At 41.7% G+C, this 15,583-nt stretch overlaps 1 protein-coding gene across 4 annotated transcripts in view; it reads right to left on the minus strand.

Moving 5' to 3' along the window:
* LOC124136725 (adhesion G-protein coupled receptor V1-like) overlaps nt 1–15,583 on the minus strand; it is a 168,052-nt gene that overhangs the window by 42,229 nt on the left and 110,240 nt on the right. For all 4 annotated transcript variants that reach the window (XM_048401180.1, XM_048401247.1, XM_048401155.1 and 1 more), the window contains 14 exons: nt 13,154–13,312; nt 12,126–12,273; nt 11,509–11,680; nt 8,789–8,918; nt 8,332–8,508; nt 7,983–8,222; nt 7,264–7,386; nt 7,003–7,170; nt 6,296–6,685; nt 4,457–4,651; nt 3,817–4,052; nt 2,352–2,497; nt 1,047–1,289; nt 115–290 (listed from right to left, as the gene is read on the minus strand). In XM_048401180.1, coding sequence (XP_048257137.1) covers nt 115–290; nt 1,047–1,289; nt 2,352–2,497; nt 3,817–4,052; nt 4,457–4,651; nt 6,296–6,685; nt 7,003–7,170; nt 7,264–7,386; nt 7,983–8,222; nt 8,332–8,508; nt 8,789–8,918; nt 11,509–11,680; nt 12,126–12,273; nt 13,154–13,312 — 2,703 coding nt within the window. The remainder of the gene's footprint in view (nt 1–114; nt 291–1,046; nt 1,290–2,351; nt 2,498–3,816; nt 4,053–4,456; nt 4,652–6,295; nt 6,686–7,002; nt 7,171–7,263; nt 7,387–7,982; nt 8,223–8,331; nt 8,509–8,788; nt 8,919–11,508; nt 11,681–12,125; nt 12,274–13,153; nt 13,313–15,583) is intronic.

Here is a 15,583-nt window from a genome sequence, read left to right on the forward strand (position 1 = left end):
CTTTAGCCAGTCTGTTTAAACTTATAAGTTTTCATCACAGAAATTTAATTTCCGATCTAATATGGTCTGTGTTAAAGCTATAGTAATGATTGGAGATTCAAGACATTTACTTACAGTCTGCCCGCCAAGCATTCCGCCCGTCCTTTCAATCTCAACTGGTATAGTTGCCTCCGTGGAAGGGTTTTGCATCGTAATGTCTAGCTGTCCGTTGAAGCGGAACTCTCCATTTGGGAAGTCTGACTTCGCAATAGTTACAGTAGATGTGGTACGTGAACCCAGTTGAGCACCACCTGGACGAGGAAACAAAAAAAAATGTTCAGACGTCCAAACAAATCATTCCACAAAGCAATCCCTGTGAGGTGATTTACACAAGCTAGTTGATACAACACTAATGGCAGTGTTAGAAATTGTCACTAGTCCTGTGGTCCTTGCGAAACTGCCCAATAGTTAAGGTATCATGAGGACTAATAGAAATTTGCTATTTTGAAGGGTGTTGCTATATGTTATTATTATAAGGACTAGTGGACTAAAACTGTTAGTTTCTACCGCTGTAATGGTACATTGTGTTACACTTAGAATGAAAGTTTAGATGGTTGAGACAATACAGAGATCCAGAAACCCCATCTTAGGGAGGATTACTGCTGTATAACTTAGGTCTATGCAAAGTGACATGTACTTCATAACCATGATTTGTCAATCCAAAAATTTGTTAATCTGGACAATTCAAGCGGGAACACCACCAATATTGCTGCACTCAGCAATATTCCAGTATATGATGGCGGTCTGTAAATAATCGGGTCTGGACAAGACAATTCTGTGATTAACATCATGAGCATCGATCCACACATTTAGGATACGGTGACATGCATCTACCAAGTCAGCAAGCCCGACCACCCGATTCCGTTATTTGCCTCTTACGACAAGCAAAGTCACTTCTTACGACAAACATGGGTTGCTGAAGACCTATTCTACCCCGGATCTTCATGGGTCTAATGACATTAACCATATATTATTATAATACATTAGACTTTGCACTAAGACTTCACCTGTTGTAATAGTTAACCGCAACGTAAATGTCTCCTCAAACTCCATCTCGGTGTCGTCATTCAAAGTGACATTGACAGTGGCAGCATCAACTCCACTGTTGAACTGCACAACGCCTCCAGTTCCAACGAAGTCCTGACCCTCTATAGCGCTCACAGACTGTATGTCGTACCGAACACTGACGTCGCCATAGCTACCACCGAGTCGGGTCAGTGGTACCCGGGCCACTCCATCTTCTTCCTTTACTGTGAAACGACATAAGTGAGTGAGTGAGTGAGTATGGTTTTACGTCGTTTTTAGCAATATTCCAGCAATATCACTGCGGGGAACACCAGAAATGGGCTTCGACTCAGGGACAACCAGGGTATCAATATGACTGAGATGAAACAGTATCTCAGTCATATCATTGAGTGTCAATGAGGGACACATCAAGGATCATAATCTTTGCAAATACAGATGATTCGAACCAATGACCTTGGGATGTTGACACAGCAAAGGGGTGCAACTCTGTATGGCAAATCACATGACTGAAATGACCAATCCACCTGTACATGAAGCATTAATATGAGAGGATGCAAAGCTGAATCTGTAAGGTTAAACTAGGATTGTAGGGAATCATTGAGTGTGAATAAAGAAAGACTATAAGTGATCTTTAAGTGAGGGTTTTGTGTTATGCCATACTCAGCAATATTCCAGCTATATGACAGCGGTCTGTTAATAATCCAATCTTGACCAGACAATCCAGTGATTGACATCTTGAGCAGCGATCCATTGGGATCGATGACATGCATCAACCAAGTCAGCGAGCCTGACCACCCGATCCCATTAGTCGCCTCTTACAACAAGCATGGCCGTCTGTCATGGCAAGCATGGGTTGCTGAAGACCTATTCTACCCCGTATCTTTAAGTGAAGGAATTTCCTTTTTAGTTTGTTAATATTGTGGAGTCCATAATTCTAGGTAAGCAAAAACGTGCCTTATACAAGAGTGATATACGGTTGTTAATAAAGACAAGCAACTCTTCATTATGTTGATCTCAGAGTGGACGATATATTTTGTCATCCATATGACATGATTTTAAATCAGGAGTACAATGTGAAAAACTAGCTACTGGTACTATGTATGTATATGTCAACTTTAGCCATTAATTATTCACCGATTGATAAATATTTTGTGAAAAACAGCTGAATCCCTTTTCTTTAACCATCATGTCACCCCAGACCCATGAAAAAATTAATCCCGCACAAAATGACCCACAATATACATATAATGCATGCGTATCATAGATCTAGATCTATTCTGATTTACCAGTTAAACTGGCAGCCTCCGGAGTGAACTGGATGGTTCCCTCTGCATTGTCATTTTTCTGTATGAGGATCGTCTTGACGTCAACGCCTCCAATACCAGGACGCATGTCCAGCTGCATGTTCCCTTGTTTGCTGTAGTCATTGTCACTGTAGAGAAAATATTAGTCATCAACCAATCTCAAGGGGTATATAGTACACCGACATTCCTTCAAACAGGGCCGGAATATATGTCCGCAGTTTCGCTGAGTTAGTAAAAGTGGTAGCAGACACAGAGTTACTTCCCTTTACCCAATTCATTTGGATAAGCATTTCAGCAACTCTTGTGAGATAAGCAAATTACCTATGGTGTGACCTCAGTGGTCTACATGAAATTTGTATCCTCCTGTGTGCAGACATGGAAAATAATTGCCTGCTCCATAATCAGAAGCTAGTATAATAAATGTAAGGTAACATAACTTTGCATGTATACTCCACAGGAAGCTGAGAGTGCAATCTGAATATAAGCTTAGATCCTTGTGTCATAGGGCCGCCTCCGTGGTCTTGTGTTAAAGCATCCGCCCGGAGAGAGGAAGGTCCGGGGTTCGATCCCCGGCCGCATCATACCAAAAGATGTTAAAAGATGGTACTTGTTGTTACTCTGTCTGGCGCTTGGCATAAAGGGGCTAAAACAAGTACTGGTCGGCTCGGAGTCAGTATACTGTGTCTGAGTGGAGTATTCATGTTAAACTGCGACATGGTATCTCAGCTAGCACTATAACTTGGCATCAGTCCGGACTAGTACAAGTAGCAACGCAAACAGGTGCATGCACGTCGCTATATAAGTGCAATAATCTTGGACGCGACTTTAAACCCAATTTCACCTCACCTCACCTTGTATCATAGTCTGTGTATAAGCATGAGACAGAAGTTTTTATCCTAAAGCTGCTTAAACAGTCACATTATCTTTTTATATTTGTAACATTCTATTTCCTAAAGATTAGGATGATAAAGGTCACAAAGTGTCAATATGTGTGCTATATAGAGAATCTCACCCGAGTGTCTTTTGATATCAAATATATCAACATGAGTTGAAACTAGTGGAAAAACATATTTGATATCAAAAGACACAAAGGTAAGATTTTATTTTTCATCCAACGTCAATCTTCCAACTTTTTTAGTTTGTAGACAGTAATAAGCAGTGTCCTAAGTGTAAAAAGTACTGCTAACAACTTCAGTAGCAGAGCCATTAGTGATGTCATTTGATTTTGACATCATGGTAACCAATGACATCACAATGGTCTGCAAATTACAGGAACAAACTACTGGACTCTTCGGGAATAGACATTTAAAAATGTCCGACAATATATATACACTTCAGGTGAGCTAAAATCAAAACAGCAGATCACTAAATCATTGTTATCAAGATATGCATCCAAACAGTTTGGGAATTAATTGGTTGTCCAAAACTTGCTAATAGTTGAACTTACGTTGGGCTGAGCAGCTGTGCGGAGGTCAGGTTGAGGTAGAACTGTTCGGGACCCTCGGGGAGGTCGTCAGGCTTGATGGTGACCTGGATGGGCATTGTCTGGACGCCACTCTCAAACCGCAGGGTCCCCGCCACCGGGAAGTAATCCTGGTCACTGACCGCTGTGTCCGGCGTGGATGTGTAGGACACTTGCACCTGGCCAACGTTCCCGTCTTGGCGACGCACCTCTATCTGCACCTGGAGTGAGTGAGTGAGTGAGTGACTGGAGCTATGGTTATGGAGCTCTTAACACTATTCCAACCATATTGCAGCAGGGGACCCCATGGCTGGTCGTTTAACATTCATTATCGTGATGAGTAAATGTTTCACAACATCACTACGCCATCTAAGAGGTTAACAGGTGGATCACCTCAGAACCAAGTGGTGACCTTTAAACATGGTATGCTTCATCAGGTCCTGCTGTGTCAGTCTGTATAAATATTCTTTTTTTAGTCTTCCGCAAATAATCCTGTGCTGTGGCACTGATTTCTAATTCTAAAAAATGTCATAAAAATTTACATTTATAAATTTATTTTCCAAGTAAACTCAATTCTTACAAATTTACATTCATAAAGTACTTTTCTAGTAAACTCAATTCTTACTGTTCCCACGTCTTCTCCCACTGAGACGAGCTGAGGCTGTGAGAACTCGAACCGTCCATGAGGGTAGTCGCTTGCCACAAACACAACCCGCGCCAACTTGCCACTATCATCTGCTGTTACGGTGGCGCCCCCTGTGGCAGCACTGATGACAAATGTGTATGCTTTCCTCAACTCTGGCACTGTATCGTCCTTCGCCTAAAAAGGAAATATTTGTAATATATGTAAGTACCGGGGTAATGATAAACTAGCTGATCAAAAAGGTGTTTCAGTATGTGTATATACTTCTGGAGCAACTGTTAGACACATTATCAGACACCTCAACCTTTAGACACCCTGATAATCACATCTAGTTAGAAAAAGTGTTTCGATGTACACACCTCTAAGAAACCCAGTTGCCCTGATCTACATGTCTATGAGACAACTGTCAGACACATTGATTAGGAAAGTGTTTCGATGTACACACCTCTAAGAAACCCAGTTGCCCTAATCTACATGTCTATGAGACAACTGTCAGACACATTGATTAGGAAAGTGTTTCGATGTACACACCTCTAAGAAACCCAGTTGCCCTGATCTACATGTCTATGAGACAACTGTCAGACACATTGATTAGGAAAGTGTTTCGATGTACACACCTCTAAGAAACCCAGTTTCCCTGATCTACATGTCTATGAGACAACTGTCAGACACATTGATTAGGAAAGTGTTTCGATGTACACACCTCTAAGAAACCTAGTTTCCCTGATCTACATGTCTATGAGACAACTGTCAGACACATTGATTAGGAAAGTGTTTCGATGTACACACCTCTAAGAAACCCAGTTGCCCTGATCTACATGTCTATGAGACAACTGTCAGACACATTGATTAGGAAAGTGTTTCGATGTACACACCTCTAAGAAACCTAGTTTCCTTGATCTACACGTCTATGAGACAACTGTCAGACACATTGATTAGGAAAGTGTTTCGATGTACACACCTCTAAGAAACCTAGTTTCCCTGATCTACATGTCTATGAGACAACTGTCAGACACATTGATTAGGAAAGTGTTTCGATGTACACACCTCTAAGAAACCTAGTTTCCCTGATCTACATGTCTAAGAGACAACTGTCAGACACATTGATTAGGAAAGTGTTTCGATGTACACACCTCTAAGAAACCCAGTTGCCCTGATCTACATGTCTATGAGACAACTGTCAGACACATTGATTAGGAAAGTGTTTCAATGTACACACCTCTAAGAAACCCAGTTTCCCTGATCTACATGTCTATGAGACAACTGTCAGACACATTGATTAGGAAAGTGTTTCAATGTACACACCTCTAAGAAACCCAGTTTCCCTGATCTACATGTCTATGAGACAACTGTCAGACACATTGATTAGGAAAGTGTTTCAATGTACACACCTCTAAGAAACCCAGTTTCCCTGATCTACATGTCTATGAGACAACTGTCAGACACATTGATTAGGAAAGTGTTTCAATGTACACACCTCTAAGAAACCCAGTTGCCCTGATCTACATGTCTATGAGACAACTGTCAGACACATTGATTAGGAAAGTGTTTCAATGTACACACCTCTAAGAAACCCAGTTTCCCTGATCTACATGTCTATGAGACAACTGTCAGACACATTGATTAGGAAAGTGTTTCGATGTACACACCTCTAAGAAACCTAGTTTCCCTGATCTACATGTCTATGAGACAACTGTCAGACACATTGAGTAGGAAAGTGTTTCAGCATACACACCTCTAAGAAACCTAGTTTCCCTGATCTACATGTCTATGAGACAACTGTCAGACACATTGACTAAGTAAGTGTGTCAGCATACACACCTCTAGGACTACTGTTGCCGTCTGCTGCTGGTCGACAAAGTTGATCGTCCCTTCCACTTGTTGGAACTGTTGCGACTCCCGTGGACTCAGTGACCATGTGACACTGATAGCGCCATATATACCATTTCCTCGAGTCAGAACTATCTCTGTCTGCCCATTGTACCCCTGAGCAACATTGGGTTCGCCGATGTACACTGTCCGGGATGTGGCTTCTATCGAAACTGTTCCACTGGAACCTCCATTTGCTGCAATGATGACAGTGGCATCTGCTTGTTTAACAGCAATGTTAGCGTTATTACTTGCCGATGTCAAGGACACCACAAATCTCTCCTCTCCTTCCAAAATGGTGTCCGGTTTGGTCTGAAGGACAATGGACTTCCGAGCTTCACCCTATAACATATCAATGAGTGAGTGGGTTTTATGCTGCTTTAGCAATGTTCCAGCAATAGAGATCAAAGAAACTATCCTGGTTGTGTTCACATCAAAATCACAAAAATATGCAAAATAAGACAAACTGTTTCTCATTAAGGTAATTGAATGCATATATTCCAGCGATAGGAACAAACAGTTTTAGTCCACTAGTTCTTATTGTGATAACATATAGTAAAAGGCTTGAAAATTTCTACTAGTCCTAAGGATACCTTAACTATTGGGCAGTTTGGTAAGGACTACAGGACTAGCGCTGTATGCTAATGCTATATTCTGACCTGATTAAAAGTGAGAGTTCCCTGTAACGGAGGGAGGAAGTCATCTTCTGCATTAGCTGCAAGTCTCCATTCCACAAGCACTAATCCCTGCGCTCCTTGCACTCTCTCAACAACCAATGTGGCTTGACCTTCCGGGTCAACACTAGAACTTGATTCTTTCGTGGACACCTGAAAGTAAAAGATTGATGTGGCTTATCTTCATCATGCTGTGAACATAATGACTGCAAAAATAGAAGAGTAACATAGTCTATACAGTCTTACCTCACTGGTTTGAAATCTGAAGAGTCCAGTTGGAGAATCATTTTTCAAAATGGCAACCCGGACCGTACGGAAAGTTGAAATTCTGGCTCCACCAGTGGCGCTGATAAGCCTGACATCAAACATCTGAAACATACAACAGTATGATTGAAATGTAATAAAAATGACAGATGAGCTTTTTATCCTTTGTTATCGGTTCATCGGCTATTAAAAACAAACATGTTATCATAACAAATCCAACACAGATGAAATACTCATATCCCCCTCTAATATCACATGTCCGGTTGTGTGGAGCACTACTGCCATTTTCAGTCAAAGTCGTTGCCATGGATACTTGATTTTTTTTGTTTTAAACAATCCCAAACTATCAAAAGGCATAAGTTCACAACTGGACCTATCAATGTGTCAAGTTTGGTTAAACCATCTCTCATAGTTTTGAGTTCTGCTCCGGAAACAAAACATGACAGAGGGAAGGACAACATCCATTCCTATATCCCCCTTCCTCTTTGTGGAGGGGGATAATAATAGCATAATAAAAGACTTCTCAAACTAGTGGTTGACAGCACCAGCAGTGATCCATGCCATCAGGAAATGCTTACATAGGATCAACCAACCGTTCATTGTGACCACCCAATCCTCACTTTAGTCTGGTTTTGCAACAAGAATGAGGTGCTGGGCCCCTCTGTACCCTGACAGTGCCATTCCCATGTTCATGTCCCTACCTCCATGGGTTCTTGACTTGTGTCATCAATGATGGAAATCTCAATCTGGGCACTGCTCTGGCCATTCTGAAACCTGACAGTTCCATCCGCTGGAGAAAAGTCATCTGTGTTGGCCTCGATTGGCTGGGCCTGCCATGTGACCAATACTTCCCCAAACAGCCCGCTGACCCGACTGAGAGGCAGGAGGACTTTGTTGGGGCTGCCATATTCTTCATATGTGTCCACTCTTCCTTCAACATTCTGAAAACATAAATGTTTGCAAATAAATCTGACTGTAACACTCAGATATGAGCCACCTTCTCAACCATTAAAGAACTGGAACCACACAGTCTCACGAGCAATGACTCACCAGTGTGACGTTGAACTGCACGATGCCACCAGGGTCGTCATTCTGTGTGATTCTGACTTGCGTGTATCCACCTTGGGTACGGATGCTGGGCTGGGCACTGGATGTGCTTGTGCTGCCAACCAGCTCTACGCTTGTGATGTTCACATAGAAACTCTCATCTGGCTCAGGGAGGTTATCCTAGATGAAGACAATCATGAATAAATGCCAGGATCACTTCAAAATTTTCACAGTGATACAATCAAAATCAACACATGTCCTGATAATGAATTTATTTCTTGAAATAATTCTGTTATATTATTACATATAATCAGCATCAACGGATATAAATTACATTGAAATTTCAGAAGTCTAATAGAATTTATTTTTTCAATGGCATGCACATACATGTATTTCAGAAGCAATTGATATCATATCCTTATTAATTTAAGATGGAAGATTGTTTGAAATGGCAGGCCACCTGTTTTACTGTGATTGCGACCTCAGCTTCTCTGATCCCTCCTGCCATGGTAACAGAGCCCTGTCTCGAAACGTAATCTACACCGGCGACTGCCCGGTTGTCAGGAGCCAGTCCAGTTGCAGTGGACGTCCTGGAATAGAGCAGACGTCCTGGAGATGAACATTCAACATGATCCAGAGCAATAATACAGGCACAACATTAGGGTTAGGATGGGTAACTCTGAGTAGGACCCGGGTACCCGGGTACCCACAGGACTACCTGGTTAGTCACGTGATATATTGTTTCATGACAAAAGTTATCTATAACTCCATGGTTACACTACAAGTCACCAATGTTTGCATTTCTTTCTGACTATGCACACATTCTTTCTGACTTTTATATGTTTGATCAAAGATAAAATGTCTCCTTATTTTCATCAATGTTCAACTCAAGAATGGTAATCATATTTGCAACTGGAACTGGAGTGAGTGAAAATCAGTTATTTTACAATACTGTTCGTAATATTCTAGATATACTTATGGTGGTCTGTAAGATAATAATCAAGTGTCCTGGATTGACGTTATGACCAATGAATCATGCGATCTATGCATGAGTAGCAGGGCGTGGAGTCATCCTACAGATGACATCCTTACCTTGTCAGCTTGCTGACGGGGTTAACCTCTTTGGTCATGTGGACAAGGCGTCCGACCTCGGATCAGAAGGTCCAAGTTCGAATCCCATCACATGACTCGGAAATTTGATGGCCACTACATTGGCACCCAACGTGGGGCTGAGCACGTTCATATTAAATTTGAGCAAAATAAGCCTCAGTACCCTACTATGCGTCCCGGGGCGTGCCTTTTGTTGACGGGGGAGTATGTAGCATGGCGTGGAGTCATCCTACAGATGACATCCTTACCTTGTCAGCTTGCTGACGGGGTTAACCTCTTTGGTCATGTGGACAAGGCGTCCGACCTGATCAGAAGGTCCGTGGTTAGAATCCCATCACGGGACTAGGAAATTTTATGGCCGCTACACATGTTAAAAGCAAGACCAGTTATACTGTGCTACATTTCCACACCAACGGTCATACTCAGAGCACTACATTATTATGACCTCACCGAAGGACTAGTTTGCGTTCAATTTTCATTCCCAGCTCCCTGAGGAGTATACAACCCAAGCTGCCTGTGAGGCGCAAGAAGGTTAACGGTTACATTACCATCTCATCCTACCTGGTACCCATTCACAGCTCGGTGTACTGAAGCTTATTTCAAATAAAGCCCAAGGAGACACATCAAGGTCAATATGTGCTTCAGTATGGGGCAGGACGGAAGGCCTGGAATCTTCAGATGTCAAGCTACCAAACATGGACACTCTCCACAACCGGCGCTGCTTAACTTCAGCTGATTTGTGGCCTGTACGCTGCACAGACGACCATGTCCCTCCATGAGGTGAGGTGAGGTGAAATGGGGTTTAACGTCACATCCAAGATTATTGCACTTATATAGCCACGTGCATGTACGTGTGTGTGTTTGTGAGGCTGCTTGTACTAGTCCGGACTGATGCCGATTTATAGTGCTAGCTCACTGAGATACCATGCCGCAGTTTAACATGAATACCCGACTCAGACACAGTATACTGACTCCGAGCCGACCAGTCCTTGTTTTAGCCCCTTAATGCTGAGCGCCAGACAGGGTAACAACAAGTACCATCTTTTAACATCTTTTGGCATGACGTGGCCGGGGATCGAACCCCGGACCTTCCACTCTCCGGGCGGACGCTCTAACCACTAGAGCGATCCTGTGCCTCCATGATGACACACAATCAGCTGACACATCATAACCCCTTGCTCCTAATTAGTTGCTTCTTACAACTAGCCATGGGAACTTGGCAGGTTTCGTTTGTTGGTTTGTTTGTTTGTTTGTTTTTTAACGCCTCACTCAGCAATATTCAAGCTATATGACGGCAGTCTGTAAATAATCGAGTCTGGACAAGATAATCCAGTGATTGACATCATGAGCATTGATCCACACATCTTCCCAAGGCAAGAGAGTTAACTGTCTTTAAAAGTCCAGTTTCCACACTTGCTGGGCTGGAACTAGGCTGGAATTACTGGGCTCGATCGTAGCGCTATTACCAGCTATGTCCCTTCTAAACCTCTCCTATGGACTAATCAGATTCCACCTCTCGTATCACTTGCATTTGCTTCACACAAAATGGTGGCGCACAGTCAGGACGATCTGATCGATAATCAAGATCTATATTGTGATAAAACGGGTCTTACATCGTGAAATGCATCAAATCACGCGGGCACCTTGATTAAAAACATGAAAAGATTTGGAAAATATTCTGCTGACAACGAGTTGGTGGTGCACATGCTTTGCAAATCCAGCAATCGACTGAAATCTGCACGACAGTTTACGAACCGGATTTCGATTTCGGTGCGCGGTTTTGATTGGACTCGTTAGTCCAACCAAAATGTAACTCCATAATACCAGCCTAGTTCGGCAAGGGTGGAAACTGGACTTTTATAGTCAGTTAACTCTCTTGCCTTGGGAAGATGCGATCCACACAATTAGGATCGATGACATGCATCAACCAAGTCAGTGAGCCTGACCACCCAATCCCGTTAGTAGCCTCTTGCGACTAGCATAGTCGCCTTTTACGGCAAGCATGGGTTGCTGAAGACCTATTCTACCCCGGATCTTCACGGGTGGAACTTGGCAGGAAATGTTACTCACACAAAGAAGACTCTGATGGATCCTTCAGTGCCCTGTTCACGGATGATCTTCAGCTGAAGAGTTGAGTCTGTTCCCTGGGGCTCGATTGTTGTTGTCAATGATGTCTCCCATGATACAACGCCATGCGGGGAGTCGTTGGCCTGAACCGTCACCTTACTTGTAATCTTCTGGCCTGAGAAAACCAGGTAATAACTTTATCTTGAGAACCCGTTGAACACAGGGGAATTAATTTCTTGAAACTATTCCAGACTATGCTTTTTAAAGTATTATGAATAAGTATCCGACATACTCGTTAGTCCAACATAATCATATGCAACCATCGATGTCGGATTAACGGGACTTGACTGTATACTGGACATGGTGAATGATTATGGCAGTAGCTTGTCATGCTGGATATTTAGGACCAGTTCTCCACACTGAAGCAATGGCCATTTTAGTGTTCCTGCACCTGAATAAGGGTGAACCCACTCACTCACCCACCCAACCAACCCCTCCCACCCACTAACTCGCTCATTCAACCCTACCCATTCACTCATTCACTAACTCACTTACTCAAACCTACTCACTCCCCCACAAACTCACTCACTCACTCACTCAGTGTTAGGAAGTGAACGTACCTAATATTGCCCCTTTGTTGGGCAGGGTTGTACCTCTCTCCAGAATCTCCACCAACTGGACATAAGTGTCCTCAGCAAACTCCGCCTCCACGTCGTCCCGCACTGTCATGGTGATTGTTGACAGCACCTGGCCATTGGCAAACTCAACCTGGGAAGAAGAAATCACAAGGCAGACATACAGCCAGGTCCTTGATAGCTATGCCTGTATATAATCTACAGTCATCAAAGGTAAACTTTATATGCCCAGGCTAATCTGTGTTCTAGTAAGTTGGATTCAAGTTTGTAAAAATCCTTTTTTTTTTTTGCTAAGTCAAATTGTATGATGTAGATCAATCTCTCCCTTGTGTCTGATCAGGCCAACCACCATTCTCTTGGCATTATTTCTGTGGTATTGTGAGGGTGGAATAGCCCTTATACTGCCTGTTTACTGAAAGTTGTTTCAGCATGGTTTCAGACTAAGGCGGAATTGTTGCACGGCGCTTCTCCTGGCATGCATTCGTAAGCAAGGGAGCAATCATTGTGTTACAAGAGATGTTCTGACGTGACACACAGTCTATTACCTTTTTCAGATCCAAATGTTGATAAAAGAGCAAAGATATGGGCTAAGTTTACACCAAACAAAAGCTGGGCTTCGGGCATGGGCATCTAGTGGTTAAAGCCGTACACAGGAGCACTGACTTAATCAATGATCCTGGCGATACATTGATATCACTGAGTGTAGTTGGCTCTCACAATAAACATGGAGTACAGTGCCAAAATGGGGTAACAATTCCCAGACCATCAAATAAAAGAGATTGATTATGAGGGACCCACTAATTAATATTCAAGGGACTGGGATCTGTGTTAAAGCCAACATCCCCTGCTTCAAAGATGCAATTTGTCTGTGAAAAAGAGACAAACAATTTGATTCTTTTTCAAAAGACATTTTGTTTTGTAGACATCCAACATGTCCGAAATTATTTATTTTGTCCTGACAATTATATCTTACAAAAAGGTGCCTGGGAAAGTTGATGAAGTTCCATGCCTACCTGCCCGGACAGTGGTGTGATGTCAGACGTCCCAGTGTGGTCCCCCGTTGCCGCCCATCTGATGACCACCCGGCCGAAGTGACCAGCCTTCCTGTTGACATTCAGCTGTATGGTGGTGTCCCTGCCATTCTCCTCCTCCACCAACACAGAGAGGGAGTCCTGCGCAGACATCACAACCACTCTAGCATCACAAGCAACATGGAATACCCGAAGATAATCGGTACAAAAACAGCAGTTACTCAGTAAGAGTAAGTTACAGTTTTCTGGGGTACTGAACCAGCCAGCGAATAATGTCTCCTCTACTGGACTTCGAATACATTACTGGGGTGGTCGGGTAGCCTAGTGGTTAAAGCGTTCACTCGTCACGCCGAAGACCTGGGTTCTATTCCCGACATGAGTACAATGTGTGAAGCCCATTTCTGGTGTCCCCCGCCGTGATATTGCTGGAATATTGCTAAAAGCAGTGTAAAACCATACACTCACTCACACTCACTCGAATACATTACTATGTCATTCTATGAAATCACAGACAGGCTGCAACTATATGTTAAAAGTTAAAAGTTTTTAAGACTAATTGCAAATTGCCTATGTACCAAGATTATATTAAAAATATCATTACATATTGAACTAAACAGAATTAACATTAATTCAATGATGAATAAAACTGAAATTGATAATACTTTTACATGCAATAATCAAAATAAAACAAAATCATATATGTTGAAAACACATACCATTCAAACCCAAATGTCTGAATTGTATTCCTGCTATAATAGAAATAAAATAGAAGCAAAATTAAACCAACGCTACCTCAAATCAAGGATGCAAACGATTCATGAAATCTTGTTAAACCAAACCCTCAACCAGGACATGAGCAAAACAATGTTTTAACTGAAATAACTAAATAATACAATAAATATTTAACTAAATAATACAACGGGATCTCAGCCACACAAAAACAAGTGGGGTTTTGAAGCTAGTCAGGTGTATGTGGGTATTCACAAATTGGGTCTAAAAGCAGGTATACAGTGATCCCTCGCTATTGCGCTCTTCGATAAAGCGCTACCTCGGTTACTACGCGCGGTATCGCATGGCTCCCAAAATTTATGTACACTTTTATTACTGAGAGTTTTACACAGACATAATTGTATTGTTGTTCGTTGTTCATTTGCACATAACGCTTCTCATTGCATAATCAACCGTTGATTGCTGAATGGAGTTCTAATAATCTGTTTGAAAACATCCGCGGCAAGTCCCGGAAATACGATTGTTCAACTAGTTAACTTTTCACACTATACATCCTTTGATCTTAGAAGCGCATGCATGCAATAAAAGAGAACCACAAGCGAAGTTTATATTCTTAATTAGTGGGCAATCAAATTGAGGCGACACTGTCACACATACCAAGCTCGTGTTTGATGAATTTCAGAAGTTGGCGAAAGATTTTTTGTTAAATCGTGTTATTCTGAACGTTTTAAGCAGGAAATCACGATATATATTAAAAATATGGAACTTCGCGAATGTATCGTGCTAGGTTACGAGCTGTGACAAAGATTTTTCATGCATATATTTTTGCATTAAATGTTCTGTCCGAGCCGAGAATTCAAGGCGACGAAAGCAGAGATGTCATTTGACTTACATTACACGCGATTGCACGAAACGATGGAAATAATAACTTAGATGTAAGTTTGATTACTTTTAGATATATTTTTGTTAATTTTATTTATCACTTTGTATAATATATTTGATTTAAAGATTTGTTTAAAACGTCTTTATTTTGCTCTTTGATGTGGACCCGTTGTCGAAATGTGTGTCTGAGAATTTTATTTTCAATAACATCGCGGGAAATAGTGAATAATTTTTTAATTTATCGATAAAAAAGGATAAATTTAAATGGAATACGTATTTCAGACATTGTGAAATGTGACACATTTAATAAATGAATGATATTACAGGTAGATCTAGGTCCATAAAGATATATACTATTTTGATGTGACGTGAGATAAACACATATTGATGATTTGAGATTTGCCGAGCGCGCTCCCCCGCCTCGGCCTCGGTTAAACGGCTCATCGTCTATAACGCCCACCAATAATTTGGACCCCATTGGTAGCTTTGTAGCGAGGGACCACTGTATAATGATTCCATGTGTGACAATTTGATTCAGTGTCTGAGAACCAGGAATATATTTCTTCATCTCAAGAATCTTCATTCATAATATCATTCATAAGTAAGGCCAGACAACTATATCTATTGTCTGTCAGATGTCCATACAAAGACGCGAGAGCAAAAGTAAAGGTTGGTTATAGATTTGTTTCCTTGATAATTCTTGAAACCAAAGTTGTGTTAAAATAAAGAAACAATAGATGTCTTAAAAAATGCAAATTTTCAATAAAATAGAGTAAATTTATCAAATTTGTTTTCACTTTC

This window comes from Haliotis rufescens, unplaced genomic scaffold, assembly GCF_023055435.1.
Source record: "Haliotis rufescens isolate VD_foot unplaced genomic scaffold, xgHalRufe1.0.p SCAF_1, whole genome shotgun sequence".
In the NCBI taxonomy this organism is placed as follows: Eukaryota; Metazoa; Mollusca; class Gastropoda; order Lepetellida; family Haliotidae; genus Haliotis; species Haliotis rufescens.